The 20,885-nt window shown below is 36.2% G+C and overlaps 1 protein-coding gene across 11 annotated transcripts in view; it reads left to right on the forward strand.

The window, feature by feature from the left end:
• The window catches only part of FAM81B (family with sequence similarity 81 member B), a 56,983-nt gene that overhangs the window by 31,519 nt on the left and 4,579 nt on the right, over positions 1–20,885 (forward strand). For 5 of the 11 annotated variants that reach the window (XM_085014090.1, XM_085014089.1, XM_085014092.1 and 2 more), the window contains 2 exons: positions 3,616–3,745; positions 12,125–12,231. In XM_085014090.1, coding sequence (XP_084870216.1) covers positions 3,616–3,745; positions 12,125–12,231 — 237 coding nt within the window. Of the gene's footprint in view, positions 1–3,615; positions 3,746–5,185; positions 5,292–12,124; positions 12,232–20,885 lie in introns of all 11 variants that reach the window. The other 6 variants (XR_014838380.1, XM_085014096.1, XM_085014095.1 and 3 more) reach the window with 3 other exon arrangements.

Consider the following 20,885-nt stretch of genomic DNA (forward strand, 5'->3'; position numbering starts at 1 on the left):
GGATAGGTGAAAAAAAATAAAATATTACAGAAATTGAATCTAGTTTAAAACTCCCCAAATAGGATAAATACAACTAAAAATAGCATTATTTAAGAAACATGAGTAAACCAAAAAGAAAATGCCTTTCTATATAAAAACACTTAGAGAGAAATGATGTGTAGGGCATACAACATAAACCTCATCCAACAGAAACCTAAGAGGAACTTCTAAAGAAGAAAAAAAACCAAATTCCTCAGAAGGAAAACTGTCTATGGATAGAAGAGAAGAAAGCTTTCTTGAAGCAGAGATTTGACTCTGTAGATCAAAAGGGAAAACTGAAATCCCAGAAGTTATATAAGAACAATTCAACCCAGGTATTCTGGTTGAAGTTACTGAATATCAAGAACAAAGAATCACTAGAAGAAGAAAAAACATCATTAGATCTGGGTAGACACAACAGATGACACAGAAGAAGGAAAAAATGCAATCATCTTAGATTCCTCCACCTCAACCAGTGCCAGATAAGAATGGAATGATATCTATCATGTTCTGAACAAAAGAAAAAGTGACAAAGTAATGTTTTCTTCACCAAATTATCTCTCAACTATAAGAGAATAGACAGGCATTCTCAAGCACTCAAGAACTTCAAGATTCCAGTGCTCATAGACCCTTCTTTAGAAATATGGATGAAAAAAATCTGGCTAAGGAATAAATCAAAATAAGAATCTCATATGAGAAATCATAGTTTTAAAGGACTGTCATTGAACATAGAGTCTAAATTTAAAATGAAGATAAATAAAGAGTGGGAAATCTAGTTGCAGAATGCCATAAAATCTGATTATTTTTAAAATTTTAAAATGCTAACAAAATATTTTTATACTTGCTCTGTTGAAAGAGCAAGTATATAAATATTTAATTTCTCTTTTTTTTGGCATATGCTCAATAAGTAACATCTAAAGTTGAAATGGTACTTGTAAAAAGTATAATGATTCCAATCTATCATAACTTTTTATAACTTTGTTTTTTAGAACTATCACTTGTAGAGAGGATATATATATGAAGTTCAGCAACATTTCCTTTTTCACTATTACCTAATGTTAAAATTCAATGTAATTTTTTAACTAAAACTTGTACATATATTCCTAATATTATACAATTATTTTATTTATTTCTATCTCTGTATATATATATGTGTGTGTGTGTGTGTATATATATGATACACACTCTACATATATATGTAATGTGTGTATGGAGTATGATGGTGAATGAAATAATAACCAAATATTAGCAATGATTATTTCTGAAAAGTGAGGTTTGGGATGATGTTAACTCTCTTTTTTGTTCTTTTTTTTTTTTTTTGTATTGTGTGTAATTTTTTTTTTTTTTTTTGTCTTTTGTCTTTTGTCTTTTTGTCTGTTGTTGTTGTTGCTGTTGTTGCTATTTCTTGGGCCGCTCCTGCGGCATATGGAGGTTCCCAGGCTAGGGGTCTAATCAGAGCTGTAGCCACCGGCCTATGCCAGACCCACAGCAACGCGGGATCCGAGCCGCGTCTGCAACCTACACCACAGCTCACCGCAACGCCAGATCGTTAACCCACTGAGCAAGGGCAGGGACCGAACCCGCAACCTCATGGTTCCTAGTCGGATTCGTTAACCACTGCGCCACGACGGGAACTCCTGTATTGTGTGTAATTTTTTTAAATGGGCAGGTATTATTTTAACAGAAACAATAAAATCACTTCAAAGTAGAGAAAGAGAAACTTCCTTTTGAAATATGGAGTGCAGCCTTGAAAAACCACTAATCCTTGACTTCAGCATGTGGGGTTGTGTGGAGGAGTGGAGGGGTAAGGGGTAAAATGAATAGGTGGGAACTCTCAAGCTGAGGAAATAAGTAATAGCTGCTGACTCTGCTTCCTCTGTGCCAGGTACGGGCTAAATGCTTTGCATTTGTTACCTCCTTCCATCCTTAAATAACCCCAGGCAGTACCACTCTTCAGCACAGCCACTTATAGTTTGGAAGCTTGAGCACGCAGCACTCCAGGGGACACCATTCGCATGCCCCCCATCTGTCTGGCACCCCCTGGAGTTGTGTGGGGGACAGATGGTGCAGCTACATGCAGTAATCTCAGCACCATTACCCCCGATTCTCAGATAAGGAAAACTGAAACAGACATTTAAAAACTTGTTCCAGAGCCCAAACCTAAGAAAGAGTAGAAGCCAGACTCAAAGCCTGCTCTGACACCAGAGACCATATTCTTAACCACTAGCCTAAGATGCACAGACCAGCTGTTCCTGAAGGTAGGGACAGGTCGAGCTGGGTGAGAGGTAGTGGGATTGGTGACAGCAGCATCTACTCCTGTGTGGTCTTTGGGTGTCATAAGGTGGATTCGTGCCAACAATAGAGGTTGTTCTGAAAATAATAGCTCATATATACAAAGGTGTAATATAAACTCTTTGTATACATACAGTTTTGCCCATGACTTTGGTGTTCCCACTTTTATCATATTAACTCCTAATCTTTCCTCCCAGCAGTCTCCCCACCCCTACCTCAGTTACCTGGTATCTCTTCAAGGGATCTCTCAGGAAAATAACCATTCTTAACTCACCTTGGGCTCAACTTTGTCACCAAAAAATCTTAAGAAAAAGAAATTCATTTCTGGAACTGAAAAAATCTTGACAGTCATAAAACAATATTTACAGCACTTAGCTTGACAATATGAAAATGTAGTTCCTAATAAGTATTATTTGATGACAGTCAAAATAGTTATTTTATCAAATGACAAACTTCGAAGTGATCTCTGGTAACTCATGTACAAAAGACACAACCTTCAGTGCTCTCTGCCCTATCTTTCATGTAAAGGTGAGTGTAATGAAACAGATAATACAGTATGTAACCTGCTGTCTCCCAAGGGAGACCAAGAGTGACGGTAGTGGGTGGGATTCCCTGACATGCTGGAAAATGGTTCATCTGAACTCTAACCCCATTTCTCTAGAGTTCCTTCCTTAAAATATCAAATGCCTCCATGGGCTAAAACTTCATATATACATCAGTGTGGATGATTTGTCCTGAAGACAACACTGGACTGAGAGCATTCAAGAGGCAGGAGTTTTGACTGGGGCTAACAGAAAAGATGATGTCTTTGGAAGATGGGTTGGAAGACCTTGGTGGGCTGGGACTCTTTTTCTAGCTGAAGGAGAACTGATAATATGGGAGCCAAGGAAAGAGGCTAAAGGGGGGAAAGAGAACACAATAGAGAAGAGGAAAACAGTTTCAATTCTAACCAGAGGCAGCAAGGGGGTATGCCCAAAACATCAAAATCTGTTGGAACCCATGTGACTGAGTTAACGTATCGGGCCAAAAATCTAAAATTTTTACCCAGGTTCTCCCAATGTCTTCATCTACTCCGATTCAGGGTTTGGATTTGAGCCAATGTATCATTATTCAACCTGGTTTCTCTCCCATCAGGAAAAAAAGAGGAAGATGAGGGAGGTCTCTATATTTGCTCCTCCATCTACCAACTCATTATTGAAAGAACTTTAGGAGTTTCACCATCAAAGGAAAGCCCAGGTTCTACTTGTAGTGTTAAAAGTATTATAAGCCTGTCCATCTCATGACCAGTTTTCATCTTGCCACTAGATGTGATTCCAGCATCATGAAGCTTTCTGGAGACATTCACTTCATCAGGCATGAACAACAGCAGCTCGAAAAAAGAATTCAAGAACTCATTTCTGCCCTAGAAACTCTTTCTAAGAACTTGGATATGAAGGTAACTGAAAATATTTGTAAGTCTTATGTCACAACTTACTGCCAGAAGTAAGATCATTAGAGCTTATCAAAATGCCCAATGGTAGTTGTTCAAAAGAACTCTTTTCCTCCAAGAAAAGACAAGAATTTAAATATGACAGCTCATAAATGTACACCCTGAGAACTGCCAGGTTAATGAACAAATATTTAATGTGTGCCTGCTGTGTTCCAACACAGGTGCTCATTGTAAGTGTATGCTACTTGATAATACTGATGCCATTGTTTCCTTGCTCTCTGGGCTTGTCTCAAAGGCTGTACAACCAGAGATGATAAGCAAAGGAACATCCCATGGAAGCTCTTAAAGTTTCAGTATAAATGTGAGTTGATCATGCTACCTCAATTTTTTTATGTAGCTGATCATAGCCTTGCACTGGGTTATGTCTCTTACAAAATAATACACAAGTTCACTGCCCTGAATTTTAAAGGCCACCTCTATGACGGCCCCTGCTTGTCTCTACAGCTCACCCCTGTGCTTGCAGGCTCGCCCTTTGTACTCAGCAACACTGAACTCCCAACAGGTAGGTCCCACCCACTCCAAGATGGTGCACGGCCTCCACAGTGCTTGTACTTTTTTCAGCTCAAAATGTCTCTCCCCCTTTTTACCCTCCAACAGTTTAACTAAAGAAGGCAATGAAAACTTTTCCACACCCCATTTTGTCATGTAGCCTATGTGACACAGTGCATCTGCTCTGAAGCCATTTGGGCACAACGAAGTGGAAATCCTTTAGGAATTGGGGGAGATGAAAGCTGGGTGTGTCATGATTTGTTCATGGAAGTCAGTTAACCAAGAGCACAAGGTCCACAGGGGCACAGGGCTCACTCCAGTCTCACCAGGCTCCCCTTGTCCATCACCCTACAAACTCATCTCATTAGTCCCAGTAGTTTTTTGGTTGATTCTCTCAGTTTTCAAGGTACTCAGTCATATCAATGACAAATCATAACAGATTTATCTCCAGTTTTCTGATGTAAAACTTCATTACATTTTTCTTAAGGCCTTGACCAGAACTTCCAGAACACTCTTACATAAAAGTGTTTATAGAAGGTAGCTTATCTACTTCCTGATTATACTGGAAGTCTTTATTGTTTGCTGTTGCCTATTAGTTTGATATATTTTAAATTATATTACATATCCCTCAATTGCTACTTTACTTTGTATTAGGACTGAAGATTTAATTTTATAAAATGCTTTCTGGACATTAACAAATACCTAACTCACCATATTAGTTGTTTTTTTTTAGCTTATTTCTTTGACCTAGTCATGTTCTGTGTCAATGCATTTCCCAGTACTGAAACATTCCGGCATTTCTGTGGTGAAAGCTATACAGTCTTTTTGCAGTAATTCAGTATTTAATTTTGCATCTACATTCAAAGGTGAAATTAGATTATATTTCTCTCTCCTTAGATTTTTAAGATAATACAGTCATATGGTTCAAAATCAAAACTATACAAGAAAATACACCTTGAGAATTTTCACTCCCACTTCTGTCATCCTTTCATGCCCCTCAGAGGTAACCATTTTTATTATTCTATTGTGTATCCTTCAAGTATGCCTTTACAATGACATGAGCAAATACAAATATATATCATTTCCCCCTTTTTATACAAAAGATAATATCTTGTATGTATATTACTATGCATCTGTTTTTTTGTTGTTGTTTTATTTTGTTTGTTCTTTTGTTTTTTACTTTTAGGGCCACACCCACAGCATATGGAAGTTCCCAGGCTAGGGGTTGAATCATAGCTATAGCTGCTAGCCTACACACCATAGCCACAACACCACCAGATCCGAGTTGTGTCTGCTACCTACACCACAGCTCATGGCAACGCCAGATCCTTAACCCACTGAGCAAGGCCAGGGATCAAACCCGCAGCATCATGGTTCCTTCAGATTTATTTCCACTGCGCCATGATGGGAACTCCCATGATTTTTTTTTAACTAAACAAATATAGCCTGGCAATCTACCCCATCAGTATGTGGAGAGCTTCCTCATTCTTTTTCACAACTGCATACATTTCTTCTGTATATAATAGATCCTTTAGCCAATCTCTCATCAATGAACATTCAGATTCTTTTTAATAACTTGCTCTTTCAAACAATGCTGCAATGAATAACCTTTCACTTAAATCATTTTGTGTGTCTGTAGCTATGTCTGTAGAACAAATACCCAGAAGTGGGATTGCTGGGTCAGAGGTACTTGTGTTTGTTATTTTGGAAGATCTTGCTCCCTGCAGGGCTTTTACCATATTGCAAACCCACCAGCAACATGTAAAATGCCCTATATTCCCATTGCCTCACCAATGAGTGTTCTTTGACTATTGAATTTTGCTTTTTCTAAAGGAAAAAGAGAGCATCTCTGTGTTTTAATTAGCCTTTCTTATTACAACTTCTCATTTGTTTAAGAACGACTTGTATTTCTTTTTCAGTGAGTTTTCTCTTCATGTCTTTTATCCATTTTTCCATTGGAATGTTTTTCTCTTTTCAGTTTCTAAGAGCTGTTTCTATATCAGGAAGATGAGCACTTTCTCTATGATAGGTGCTGCAAATACATTTTCACAGTTTGTCATTTGTCTTTTGACTTTTGATATGCATATGTTCTCTATTTGTAGCTGAATTTATCGGTGTGTGTGTGTGTGTGTGTGTGTGTGTGTGTGGCTTCTGGAATTTTAAGTCACAGAGTTTCCCCACTCAAAGGCTTGGAAGAATTTCTCATATTCCTTCTAGTACTTTCATGATTTTACTGTTTATATTTAAATTCTTGATCCATTTGGGGTTTTTCCTAGAGTAAGACATGTCTTAGTTATTATTTTAAGTATTAAGACCTTATAGTATTTTTAGTATCTGGTAGAGTTAGTCCCTTCCACTGCTTTCTTTTTTCCTTTTTCCTGGTGATAGTTGTTTGCTTTTGCATATGATTTTAAACTATCTAGTTCCAGCAGATAAATTGACAAATAACTCTAATTTTTATTGAAATCATGTTAAAGTTATAAATTAACTTTAGAACTGACATAGTCATAATTCTGAGTATTTGATCCAAGAACACAGCACACTTCCTATTTGTTCAGATCTGCTTTTATATCCCTTAGGAGTGGTTTCAAATTTTCCTTATGTAGGCCTGGCATCATCTTAAGTGTATTTTGAGATTTTGTCATCTTTTTCCTTTCTAGTTTATTTCACTGGATGTTTCATTATATCTTCAGATGGTTTTTGGTTTTTCCAGGCACCAAATCATTTGATTTTTTAATCATCTTTTTCCATTTTCATACACATAATTTATTTTTTCTAATCATTTTACAAAGTAATTCCAGTGCAGTGTTAAGTAGTAATGCAGGTGCATTGGGCAGCCTAGTCTTCTTCCTGACTTGAACAGAAATGTCCCTACAGGGGAAGTCAGTTTTCTCAATAAATCTGTTTAATATGCAGTTGTCCTTATTTGACTAAGGTTTTTAAAATCAAGAAAATTATAAACATAAATGTCTTGTGGACATAATGTACAACATAATGACTATAGTTAACAATACTGTATTGTATATTCAATAGTTGCTAAGAGACTCAATCTTCAAAGTTATCATAAGAAAAAAAATTTGTAACTGTGAGGTGATGAAAGTTACATTATTGTGGTAATCATTTTACAGTATACATACATCAAATCATGCTCTACAACTAAAGGCTAATACAATGTTAAACATCAATTATATCTCAATATAAAAATAATTATGAGTTATGTTAAGTTTTTAGCATTTGTGCAGATGTCAGTTTTCTCCTAAACTATATTAGCCTAATTAATTGTATTAATACATTTCCTATTATTAAGCTATCCTTATTTTAAAAAAAAAATCACTTGCACTTGATTATATTTTTCAATTGTGCTGCTGGATACTATTTGCTAATATTTAAGAATTCTGCGTCAATGTTTACAAACAAGATTAGTCTCCAGGGACATTTTTTTGTGCAATCTTTTTCAGATTTTGGAATGAATGTTGTACTGACTTTTATAAAAATAATTTGGAAATTTCTTTTCTATGCTCTGAAAGCATTTATAGAGCATTAAATTATTTATTTATGAAGGATTTGATATTTCAGCTTCTGAAAGTGTCCGAGCCTAATGATTTGGTGGAAAAGGGAGTACTTTGGTACATTTGCTTGATTTCTTCTATAGAAATTTGTCTGTTTAAACATGAGCTCTTCAAGGGTCAGCTTGAACAAATTACTTCTTGGAAAAAGTATTTCATCCAGCCTGAAATTTATTTGTGTAAAGTTATGCAAAATTCTTTTAGGATTGTTTTAATTCCCTCTACTTACTCAAGCTTTTCCCCTGACCATTTTATCATTTTATTTGTGCTTTTCTTTTTCTTTGTGCCTTAATAATTACATTTATTATTCGCCAGTGAACCAGTCTTTTTATGTAGTTTTATGTTTTTAATTCTGCTTCCATTTTGTTTTCCAACTCATCAATTTAAGCTGTTATCTTTAAATTTTTTCCTTTCCTGCAGTTTTTCTGTTCATTTCCTAACTTTCTGAACCATAAATATTTGTATTTTCTTTTTATTTTCTTTTTATTGATATAAACATTTATAATTGTGAACTTTCCCAGAGGTAAGGACTTTTTCTTTGTTATCTTTCTTTTCATTTTTGGTTTTATCTCACTGGGTGGCTGGATAGTTTAAAAGAATGTGTTTTTATATTTTTAGGGTACAGATGTGAGTAAATATCCATAAAAAATAGCGTATTGGTTTGGTCTACTTCCATCTTGTATTGAGAGAGGTGAATTAAACTCTCCTATAATTATCGATTTTTCCATTTCATCTGTAATTTCAGGTGTGAATGCTTTTGCTATGTTATTTGGATCATAGATATTTATAACTATTCTATCCTTATTCTTAATTTTAATATTTATATGTCACTCTTTTCTTGATGTTTAGAGTAGAGCAAACTTTGTCTACTTTTCAAAGAAACAGCCCTTGAATTTATGTATCAATTCCATAATTTTTTAATTATTTGTTAATATTTTAATGATTGTTTATTAGTTTTCTGTTGCTGCAAAAATAAATCACCACACACTTAGTGGTTTATAACAACACAAATATATTACCTCATAGCTTCTGTAGGCTAAAAGTCTGGGTGCGCTGGACTTGATCCTCTGCTTAAGGTCCCACAAAGCAGAATTCAAGGTGTCAACACAACTTCATTCCTTTGGGGAGCTCTGGGGATGAATCTTCTGCCTTGTTCATTCAGAATTTTGGCCCAATTCAGTTTCTTGCAGTTGTAGGACTAAGGTCCTTTCTGGTTGCCGGTTGGGGACCAGTCTTCCCCCAGATGTCTGTTGTCTGTCTCATCTTTTCCATATAGTTTCTCTATATTAAAAGAAGTCAAGTCCATCTCCTGCTTCACATCTCTCTGACTTCTTTTTCTTACACCTCTCTTTGACTCCATCTAGAGAAATTTCTCTGTTTTTAGGGGCTGAGATGATGAGAATGGGTCCACTTGGTTAAGACAAGGTCTTCTCCCTATTCCAAGGTCTGTAAGCATTGAGTTACAGCTTATTTCAAGATCTGTAAACCTTAATTATGGCTGTAAATTGCTTTGGCCCTGGCATAACATATTCACAAATTCCGGGGATTGGGGCATGGAAACTGTGGAGTCATCCTGCCTCCCACAGTCTGTCGCATTCTTTATCCTGCTTTCCTTTAGTCAGCTTTGCCATTCTCTTTTTAACTTTGTGAAATGAATTGTTAGTTTACATAGCTTTATTCTGTCTCTTTTCATCATGGAAATATCTAATGCCACAAATTTACCTCTGATTATCAATGAGGTTGTGTCCTTTTGACATGTAATATTCTCATTATATTTTCCTCAGTAAACGCTAGCTGCAGAGCTGATTTACTCTTTGACATTTGTGTTAGTCCACTGAGATGCAAATGCCATAAAGGAGTTAGATGTACAAAGGATTTATTGAGGGAAAATACTCTTGAAGGAAAATGAGGAGGAAACTGCAGGAGATGGAAAGAGCCATCAGAATGCAATACAACTGACTCCTGTGAAACAGACAGCAAAGGAGGGTCTTAAACTGCAATGTCAAGCTAATAAAGCTTCATTGAGTTCCTTAATCCAAAGTCTCTCATCAAAGAACTACTACTCAGACAGTGACTGGGAGTGGCCAGTGGGAAGCATGACCTCAACACATGGTGATGAGTTTTACCACAGCAGTCAGGACCTTGGCAGTAGTATACTCCTTGTGGCCTGAGAGGCAAATTTTCATGTGAAACCGTGGACTTAAACAATAGAACTTTAGAAGGGTTTTTTAAGGAAATGGTTAGATTTTTTGTTTCTTTGTACTCTTATTAATTTCTAGTTTAAATGTGGTGTCATTAGTTGCTTTTCCTGCTTTTTGGAATAATTTGAGAGGGTTTTTTTTTTTGTCACGTGTGCTTAGTTGTTGCAAATGCTCAGTGGTCACTGGGAAAAAATGAGTATTTGCTGTTTGCAATTTAGATTGTTTGATATGTAAATCTATAAATAAACTATATTTTCCTATCTTCCTATATACTTATTTATATTTTACTGATTTGACCAGTAAAAGTCAACAGAAGTCATTTAAAAGCTCTAAGATATTGTCTGTAGAATATCCTTATAATTCTACAACTGTTGCTGTTTAGTTCAATATATAGGTAAAATTCCAAAACTATGTGAAATTTAGTGTATTTCAAGTATTTTATAAAGATTAATTTGTATCTATAAAAATGACCATCTTTGTCCTTTAAACGTATTTTGCCTTGAATAACATTTTAGCTAATGATGCTGCTCTGCCTGCTTTCTTAGCCTTTGCTTTTGCCAGGCTTGTATTTGCCTATATTTCACTGGGTTTTTTTGTTTTGTTTTGTTTTGTTTTGTTTTGTTTTGTTTTTTTTTACTCAACGAATTTTATTACATTTACAGTTGTACAACAATCATCACAACCCCATCATCACAGCATTTCCATTCCAACCCCCCAGCGCATCCGCCCACCCCCCAGCCTGTCTCATTTGGAAACCATAAGTTTTTCGCAAGTCTATGAGTCAGTATATGTTCTGCAAAGAAGTTCGTTGTGTCTTTTTTTTTAGATTCCACATGTAAGTGATAGCATATGATGTTGGTGTCTCACTGTCTGAATGACTTCACTTAGCATGATAATTTCTAGGTCCATCCATGTTGCTGCAAATGCCATTATTTCTTTTCTTTTAATGGCTGAGTAATATTCCATTGTGTATATATATACCGCATCTTCTTTATCCACTCCTCTGTTGATGGACATTTAGGTTGTTTCCATGTCTTGTCTATTGTGTATAGTGCTACTGTGAATATTGGAGTGCATGTATCTTTTCGAGTCATGGTTTTCTCTGCATAGATGCCCAGGAGTGGTTGCCTATCTTTCATTGTTAACAATTCTGTTTTGAGTTTATCTCCTATAAATAGTCTGTTTTAAGTGTATCTTCTATAAATAACCATTCGTGTGCTATTGCCTACCCAATATTTACCTATTCAAACCCTTCCATTATTCACCTCTTTCTTTTCTAGGAGAACTTGGATTTGGTCAAGTACCCACTCATTTCCACATGACCATCTCTTTCAGGATTTGAATTTGGCCAAAGGCAATCACGAAGTTTCATTTCCCTTGACAGTGATTAGTTTGACATGATTATGGGCTGCAATTCTGCATGTTTCCCAATCCAGTCCTTTTCCTAAAGAATTGCTTCAGTGCTTCTGGCAATGCAGAAGGCACTTACATCCTAGGCTCCAAAATTGGAACTTATGTTTCCCTACTTTTAAAATGCCCTAGGTCATTTCACTTTGGATTCATTTGTTTATATCCAAATCTTACCTAGAAATTCCTGAGACCTGAACTTAGACTCCTTGTGTGTTTCTTTGCAGAGTCCAACTGTGCATTTAAGCATTTATTCAGGGGCATTTGGTAAACAGCTACCTTTGGTCATCTAATATGAACTGAGGATATGGTGATGATAGAGGGTAGAGTGGCTTACATTGTAACCATGGAGACAGAAAGCAAAGAAATAATCAAATTAACAAAATGATGAAATAATATCAATAGTATGTTTTTGTAATAGCATTCGGCAGTCTGTCATCTATGCTATTGACAGCAGAATGGAACATTCCCCCATTGTTCTTTCCCTAAAGATAGTGCTATAACTGTAGAATCATTCCTTTGAAAAAAAATCATTTTCAAATGCAAACATGGTTTAGGCTCAGTTTTCATTCTAGGCTCCTTTAGGAATAAGGTATAATTCATGTAAATGATAGCAGTTTTGTTCACAGACAAAAAAAAGCTCCCTTTTGTACTTTCATTAGGTAATGCAGCTCTTAGGAAAGATAGAGGCTTCCAGTTCTGAGCAAATCTCAAATTTAAAGATGGTCCAGGGGGATTATCGCCATGAAATGAATCTTTTGGAATTCAAGTAAGTGAATGGAAGATTTTTAATTCTGTTTAATGTATTCCAAAGGGTTTTGCCTAATGAAAGCACTGGAAATTAAATAAAATCCTATCCCAGGAATTTGAACCTGGTCAAGAAACAAAGCACAAACTGATACAGAGAGAATAGAAATTTTGTCTCTACAAAGTAACTTACAGAATGTTCTTAATATAGGAAATATGTATTAATTTGTCCTTTTTGTCTGCATAGTATCTCCACTGAAATGATACTTATCCTGACCTTTCAAGAGTATAATTTTAACTTATCTGTTGTATATTAAAATACCTAATGTAAAGCACTATTGAACACATAGCAGTGCCACAAATTATCAAATTTTTTTTAAAGTGTGATTATTTTTAAGCTTTTCTTTTAAGATTTCTTCTAGCATCCTCTACCTTTTCCTTTCCTGTAGTCCTGTTTAGACTGGTCTCTATCCCCTCTCAACCTGAGTTTTCCCCCACACAAAGGAGAAACCAATGAAGGAAACAAGACTCCACTAACACTCAAATCACTGGCCTCCTTATCCTCAAATTCTCCTTTCTGATTCAAATGACCACCATTTCCTGACAAATTCTAGTCATTTGGATGATAACACCTCACTGACCCTCCTATTCTTGTTGTTTTTGCTGTCGATCTTACAACATTTGAGTTTAATGCCTTGGTCAAATCTAGTATTTTGAATATACTCTGCTTTTTACATTTTCCCCCCATCTCCATCATATTTCATTAAACCTAAGTGCTGTTGACTATATAAAATATACTGTTATATATTTGTACCCCTAAGACACGAAGGTAACAATTAAACCTCAGCATGCCATCATTTTAAGACAACTCCCAATTTCAGAGATGTTAAATTAGGAAATAGTATGTGTCCTTGAAATCAATGAACAATAGTCGTCATCACTAAAACTGAGAGAAGTAGATGTCTTAGGTAAAGAGAAAATACCTTGACTTCCTTCATACTCTAAAAAACATGTCTAGGTTCTTACATTCTAGCACAAGGAAGGTGCTTGTAAATTATCTGTGTCAGGATTGATCTAATCCATTTAGTTTAGAATTAAGATAAAAGTGTCCCAAGGAGAAGTAGAAAAGTAAACTGTTCCTGGAAGTACAACTTTAGAATGGATTTTATGGCAGGAGAAAAGGGACTTATATTCTGGAATGGAAGGCTGGCTTAAACGGATGAAGAATATTCAATAGAAAATAGGGGGAAAGGAAATGTTTGAGATCTAGGGCTGACTGTTTCACTGATGATGCTGCATAATTTTTCCACCTTCGGTTCTGTGGGAAATCAACTTATAGATGAATCATCTAAATGGCTAAATCTGAATCTAGACACTTTTGTAATAAATAAGCTGAAATCTTTTTCTCAGTTGAAATAAGGAAGACTTAAAACTTCATTTGTATTACAGTAGGTAATAGCGAATTTATAAACCAGATATTTTTTCCCCAGGCAAGTACTTTTGAGCTCTAATAATTCAATTACACAATTGACTCTTTTTAAATTTTCTCCATTGATTTTTTTTAAATTATAAAGTAATACACATTCAGTAAACAAATAAAACAAAGATGAAAAAAAGAGGTCACCATTTGAGTTCCCTAATGTAACCAATGCTTACACCAGGGCTGTATGCTTCCACACTTTTCCCCTTGTTTATATAAACATAACAGATAAAGGAGACTTTATATATATATATATATATATATATATATATATATATATATACACACACACACATATATACATATACATATATATACATATACATATATATACATAACATACTCTATATGCAAAGAGAGAGCATGAGTTTTTAAATAAATCCTATACACATTATTCAATAATTTGTTTTTCACTAGTGCATCTCTCTCTAGATGTACTAGTGAAATGAATATTATTGAATGAATATTATTCTAGCATTATTTTTCACAGCTGCATAATATCTTAACTTACAGATATGCCATAATTAATTCAAACATTTATCTTATCAATGAATAGACTTGTTCTAGTTTATGGCTAACACAAACAAAAGTTATTGTGTCTACATCCTTAAGTATCTTTAGATATAGGTGCTTTTGTTTCTGCAGGAAGTATTCCTAGGTCAAAGAATTTATGTCTATTTTTATAAATTTCTTTCTAAAACTGTTGTAGCAGTTTACACTCACACCAGCAATGCTCAAGGAGAACTTTCTGTATATTCTTATCCACACTGGATATTCTTTTTAGTATTTGTCAGCTAAAGCATTTTAAAAAGAAACATTTCTTATTTTCATTTACATTCCCTTCACCATTTGAAATTCCTTTTCTGTGAATTTCCCACTCTTACCATTTGCCAAATTTTGTGTTATGACTTTCATCATTTTATTATCAATCAGTAGAATTCCTTCACATTAGAAATATCAACTCTGTGGCTGAGATATGTGTTACAAAGTATTTTGCTCAAAGAGAATGTAAGGCAAGCAGGGCTTTTTTTTTTTTTTTTTTTTTTTTTTTTGCTTCTTCAGTTAGAGCACATCGCAAATTGAAGTGGATGGGGTATAGAATTTGCTCTTCCTTTTTAAGAAACAACTCTCTGAACAAAGGCATTAAAAGATTTTAATAACATTCAAGGCTAAGTTTAATTGAGCAATTTCTCCATTTAGACGTTTTAACAAATTCAAGTTTAAGAACATATTTTTATATTGAACTTAGAAGCCATAGTATTATCTAGGGGGTTTCTAATGAATTCATGCAGCTTTGGCTCTGATCATTAGACCTGACAAAAGAGACGCACAGGCTGTGTCATGTGAAAACCTACATTGAGCCTTCTCTTTCCAGAAGGGTCTTAGTCAAATGATGGTCTAAGTAATGTCCTAAGCCAACAACTGAGTGCTTAGAGCAAGCGTCTCAGCCATCATGAACTATGGCTATCTTTAAGCAAGAGTTTGGCAGAGGCAGCCCTACAAGTCACTGTCTAGATAGATCTTGCTGCTGATGCTGTTCAGTTGATAGTAATTTATAAGAAAAAGCATTTGGTCAATGAAGCAAATGCAGAGAGTCAAATCTTATTATAAAGCTTTGAAAATGCTACCACAGTAGAAAGTGGACCAGAGCATTTTCAGACACAAAGAGAAGCCAATGAATGAATGGATGTTTTGAGCCCTTATAATATGTAAGCCGTGTTTTAGAATATCCAAAGACATAATCATGGCCATATACAAAGGGGGAGAAAACACGTAAGTAAGTGAAAAGCTCAAAACAGGTAAAGTAAAAGTTAAAACAATGTTAAATACATTAGAAATAATAAGTATTCACTGTCATGTATAAATGCCTACAAATCACTAAGCGTCCTATTCAAGTGCACTCAGCTCTGCAGGCTGGGCCTTATCTTCATTTCAAAAGACAAGAAACTTATAATCATGGAAACTGATGATTTAAATAAATGGAAAGATACCCCATGCTCTTGGATTGGAAGAATTAATATTGATAGAATGGCCATACTACTCATAGCAATCTATAGACTTAATAAGATCCCTATTAATTATGATCCCATAATCACCTTTTTTTTTTTTTTTTTGGCTTTTCTAGGGCCATACCCCCAGCATATGGAAGTTCCCAGGCTAGGGGTCAAATCAGAGCTGTAGCCTCTGGCCTACACCACAGCAACACAGGATCTGAACCACATCTGCAACCTACATCATACCTCACAGCGATGCCAGAGCCTTAACCTGCTGAGAGAGGCCAGGGATGGAACCCACAACCTCAGGGTTCCTAGTCGGATTCGTTAACCACTGAGCCACAACGGGAACTCCACCCATGATATTTTTTTGCCGAATTAGAACAAATAATTCTAAAATTTATATAGAACCATAAAAAGACCCAGAATTGCCAAAGCAGTCCTATAGAAAATTAACAAAGCAGGAGGTCTAACTGCTCCCTCCCCCCAGCTTTAGGCAATGCTACCAAGCTACAGTAATCAAAACACCACAGTACTGACACAAAAACAGACATATGAATCAATGGAACAGAATAGAGAGCCCAGAAATAAACTCAGACTATAGGAGGCAAAAATATACAATGGGGAAGACAGTCTCTTTAGCAAGTGGTCTTGGGAAAGTTGGACAACTGCATGTAAATCAATGAAGCTATGTATATCTTCTCACTATACACAAAAATAAACTCAAAATGGCCTAAAGATTTAAACATAAGACATGACACCATAAATCTCCTAGACGTGAACATAGGCAAAACATTCTCTTACATAAACCATACAAATATTTTTCTTAGCTCAGTTTCCCAAGGCAATAGAAATAAATACAAAAATAAACAAATTTCAGTTGATAAACTTATCAAACTTATAAACTACTGTACAGAAAAGGAAGCCATAAACAAAATGGCTTACTTTCCAAAATATACCAACAGCCCATTCAACTCCACAACAAAAATTTAAAAATGAACAGACCCATTCAAACGACCCAACAAAAAATAGTCAGAAGACCTAAATAGACATGTTTCCAAAGAAATACAAATAGCCAATAAACACATGAAAAAAAAATGCCCAACATCAGTAATTATTAGAGACATGCAGATCAAAACTACAATGAGGTACCATCTCACAGTGGTAAGAACAGCTATGATTAAAATGTCTACAAATGCTGGAGAAAATGTGGAGAAAAAAGAACCCTCCTACCTGTTGGTATAACCACTATGGCAAACAGTATGGAAGTTCCTCAGAAAACTAAAAATAGAATAACCATGTCATCCAGCAGCCCCACTCCTAGGCATATATCCATACAAAACTATAATTCAAAAAGATATAGGCACCCCTGTGTTCACAGCAGCACTATTCACAATAGCCAAGATATGGAAACTACCTAAACTTCCATTGACAGATGGATGCAGAAGATGTGGTATATATATACAATGGAATACCACTTAGCCATAAAAGAGAACAAAATAATGCCCCTTGCAGCATCATGAATGCAACTAGAGATTATCATACTAAATGATACAAATTAGAAAGAGACAAATAACATATGATACCATATGTGGAATCTAAAATATGACACATATGAACTTATCTACAAAACAGAACAGACTCACAGACATGACGAATACAATTGTGGTTGCCAAGGGGCAGCGGGTTGGGAGAGGGATGGAGTGGGAAGTTGCGCTTCGCAGATGTAAACTATTATACACGAAAGGGATAAACAAGGTCCTACTATATAGGATAGAGAACTATATTTAACATCATTTTGGAGTTTCCGTCATGGCTGAGTGGTTAACGAATCCGACTAGGAACCATGAGGTTGCGGGTTCGATCCCTGCCCTTGCTCAGTGGGTTAAGGATCTGACATTGCCATGAGCTGTGGTGTAGGTCGCAGACGCAGCTCAGATCCCGCGTTGCTGTGGCTCTGGCGTAGGCCAGCAGCTACAGCTCCGATTTGACCCCTAGCCTGGGAACCTCCATATGCTGCAGGAGTGGCCCAAGAAATGGCAAAAAGACAAAAATAAATAATAAATAATAATAATTTGATAAACCATAATGGAAAAGAGTATTTTAAAATATATTTGGGAACTAAAATTTGAGTATCATCCAAGATAAATTCATCCAACTGAGATTTTACTGGTATACTATATAATTAACAGAAAAACTTTTTTTTTTTTTTTTTATTTTTAGGGCCACACCTGGGGCATATGGAGGTTCCCAGGCGAGGGGTCTAATTGGAGCTATAGCTGCTGGCCTATGCCACTGCCACAGCCACAGCAATGCCAGATCTGAGCCACGTCTGTTACCTACACCACAGCTCATGGCAACACCAGATGCTTAACCCCCTGAGCAAGGCCAGGGATCGAACCTGCATCCTCTTGGATATTAGTCAGATTTGTTTCCACTGAGCCATGATGGGAACTCCTGAAAAATATATCTTAAATGGCAAATCATGTCCATTATGTTAGGGAAAAGTCTAAACAAAGAAAAAGATTTATATAAACCTCTATTTTTATCCTTTTTAACTTTCAAGGAGGATGCTTTTTAAATAACACTTTCATATTTTCAAAAACTACCAACAGACAGAATCTAACTTTTGATTATTACCAGGAAAGTTAGTCTCCAATTGCAGGCAAAACCTTTTAATAAGAGGATAGTAAGTAGTTATTTATTCTTTACAATTATTTTAATTTCAGATTTTCAATAACTGATATGTTTTTCCAGAGATATTACCTAGGTATATTTAATGGTTCTCTGAGTTTCAGAGGGATTCTAATATTTTATCCGTGATGAGAGTAAATGCTGTCATTTATTTACACAGTGAAGGTGAGGAGTGAAGGATAGATTCTCAATTATAAAACTACCTTAGTTGTCTGGGGATTTATTATTCCCCATAACCATCACTGTTAATTAATACTTCCACCAGAGAAAAGGGAAGATGAAAATCACAGATTAGGTCTCTAAATAGCTTGACAAGTCTATGATTTGTTATTTGTGCACAGCCCTAATAAAAGGTACTTAATGAGAAAGAATAAATTTATTCAACCTCTACTTCTTGAGTACTTTCTGTATTCTGGGCATTGTTCACAGCCATGAACAAAGCAAAATCCTTGTTTTCATGGAGCTTATGTTCTAGTGGAGAAGACAACCCACAAGTAAACAGGTATCACATGGTGATGAGCATTTTGGAGAAAAATGAAGAGTAAAGGAATAGAAAGTATCACGTGGGGCAAAGGATTGTTTTTTTTCCCCAGTGTGGTCAAAACCAAAAAAAAAGCTTCTGTGATAGGTGGTGCTTGAGTACAAACCTGAATCAAATTAGGGCAGGAGTCACTGTATATTCTAAGGAAGAGCATTCCAGACAGAGGAAACATTTGGCTAAAACGAGGCTGTCTGGCCATCCATTGGGATCTTATTTGTCTGAGAGACAGAAGCTGTTAGCCAGTAGCACAAGTGTTTGGAAATCATTAGGAGACTGAGAACAGGAAGAGTAATCAATTTCACCTGATGCTCATCTGCATCAAGGTATGCTTTCTATGTGAAAAATAACCCTCTCTATATCAAAAAGTGTTAATTCAGACAGAGGAAGATCAGAATTTAACTATTATACTGCAACAGATATAACTACTGGAAAGGTAGATTTCCCATTCCTTGACTTCATCATTCCAAATCCACGTTTCTCAAACCTGGCACTGTTGGCATTTTGGCTGGGTAATTCTTTGTTGTGGGGGTGGCTGCCCTATGTATTGGAGGGTGTGTAGTAGCATCCTAGCCTCTGGCCACAACATGTCAGTCGTACCTGCCATCTGAGACCACCAAAAATGTCTCCAGACATTGCCAACTGACCCCAACTCTAAATAAAAATGGAAGTGACCTCACATGACTTGTCCTTTCCATATACTTTTTCAAGAGAGCTAAAGAAGCATATAACATGCAGTGTATGTCCAGCACGTCTTAAGCAATTTCCACAGATAAATATCACCAACTCAATTAGCTGCATGAAACTTTTCCTGAAATCATTAGAGCAACTGTTATTTCAAATCACCCCACATTGTAAGGCAGTCTGAATATTTTCAAAAACAAAGAACAGGTATGTATCATTCCTGCCAATCTATATTTAGCCTATTCTAAGAGAGGATTTGAATTGACATCTTACCATGAGCCAATCAAGTAGAAAACATAGAAACCACATGCCGGTCCCTATCCCACGTCTCCTCAGTCCTGTATTTCTCAATCACTTCAGATAAGGATTCCCCTCTCTCCTCAAACCCTCAGTTCCCCTACAGTGAATTTTCTGATGACATATGATTCCAACCTTTTTAATCTCTGTAAGAGCTTCTAGTTTAGTTGCTTAAATTCTTCCATTCTCTGTTATTTAATACTCCTAGGGTGCATCAGCTTGATGCCAGCAGTTCCTTCTGCACCTCTCCTATTCTGATTTTTGCTGCATATGAGTAACACAGCATCTCTTAAGTCCCTCTTCTCCCTCCCCAAGGAATCCACTTTCGGAGATCCATTGGTGATGATGGGGACTTGGGACTTGACTGAAGGTTTTGCCTGAAGCAGAGATGACAACTAAGGAGTAACTATCTCCCTTCCACAGCTGTGCTTCCCCAACATCCTTTTGAGGCTCTCTTCCTTCTCCCTTTGACTCTTCTCTCCTTTGCTGGATGATGCAACCTGGCCTTCTCCTGTCTGGCCCAACTCTTCCCCCAGCCTCATAGTGGTCCTTGTATAGCACACTATGGCCCTTGGCCAATCTGTCCACAGCTAAGGATGGTTTTTACACTTGCTACTAATTTTTTAAAGAAAAAAATTCTATTTCATGACACATGAATATTATATGAAATATTAAATTTCAGGAGTTCCCATTATGGCTCAGTGGACTAAGGACCCAACATAGTCTCCATGAGGATGCAGGTTCGATCTCTGGCCTCATTCAGTGAGTTAAGGATCTGGCGTTGCCCTTGAGCTGTGGTGTAGTGCAGATGCATCTCAGATCTGGCATTGCTATGGCTGTGGTGTAGGCCGGCAGCTGTAGCTCTGATTCTACCCCCAGCCTAGGAAATTCTATATGCCTCAGGTGCAGCAAAAAAAGAAAAAAAAAAATTAAATTTCGATCTACACAAAGTTTGATTAGACCACAGCCACACTCACTTGCTCATTATT

This window comes from Sus scrofa, chromosome 2 (genome assembly GCF_054392235.1).
Source record: "Sus scrofa isolate SSC_HxYL_T2T_F1_AM1 chromosome 2, Sscrofa_HxYL_maternal_Yorkshire_Landrace_v2.0, whole genome shotgun sequence".
Lineage (NCBI taxonomy): Eukaryota > Metazoa > Chordata > Mammalia > Artiodactyla > Suidae > Sus > Sus scrofa.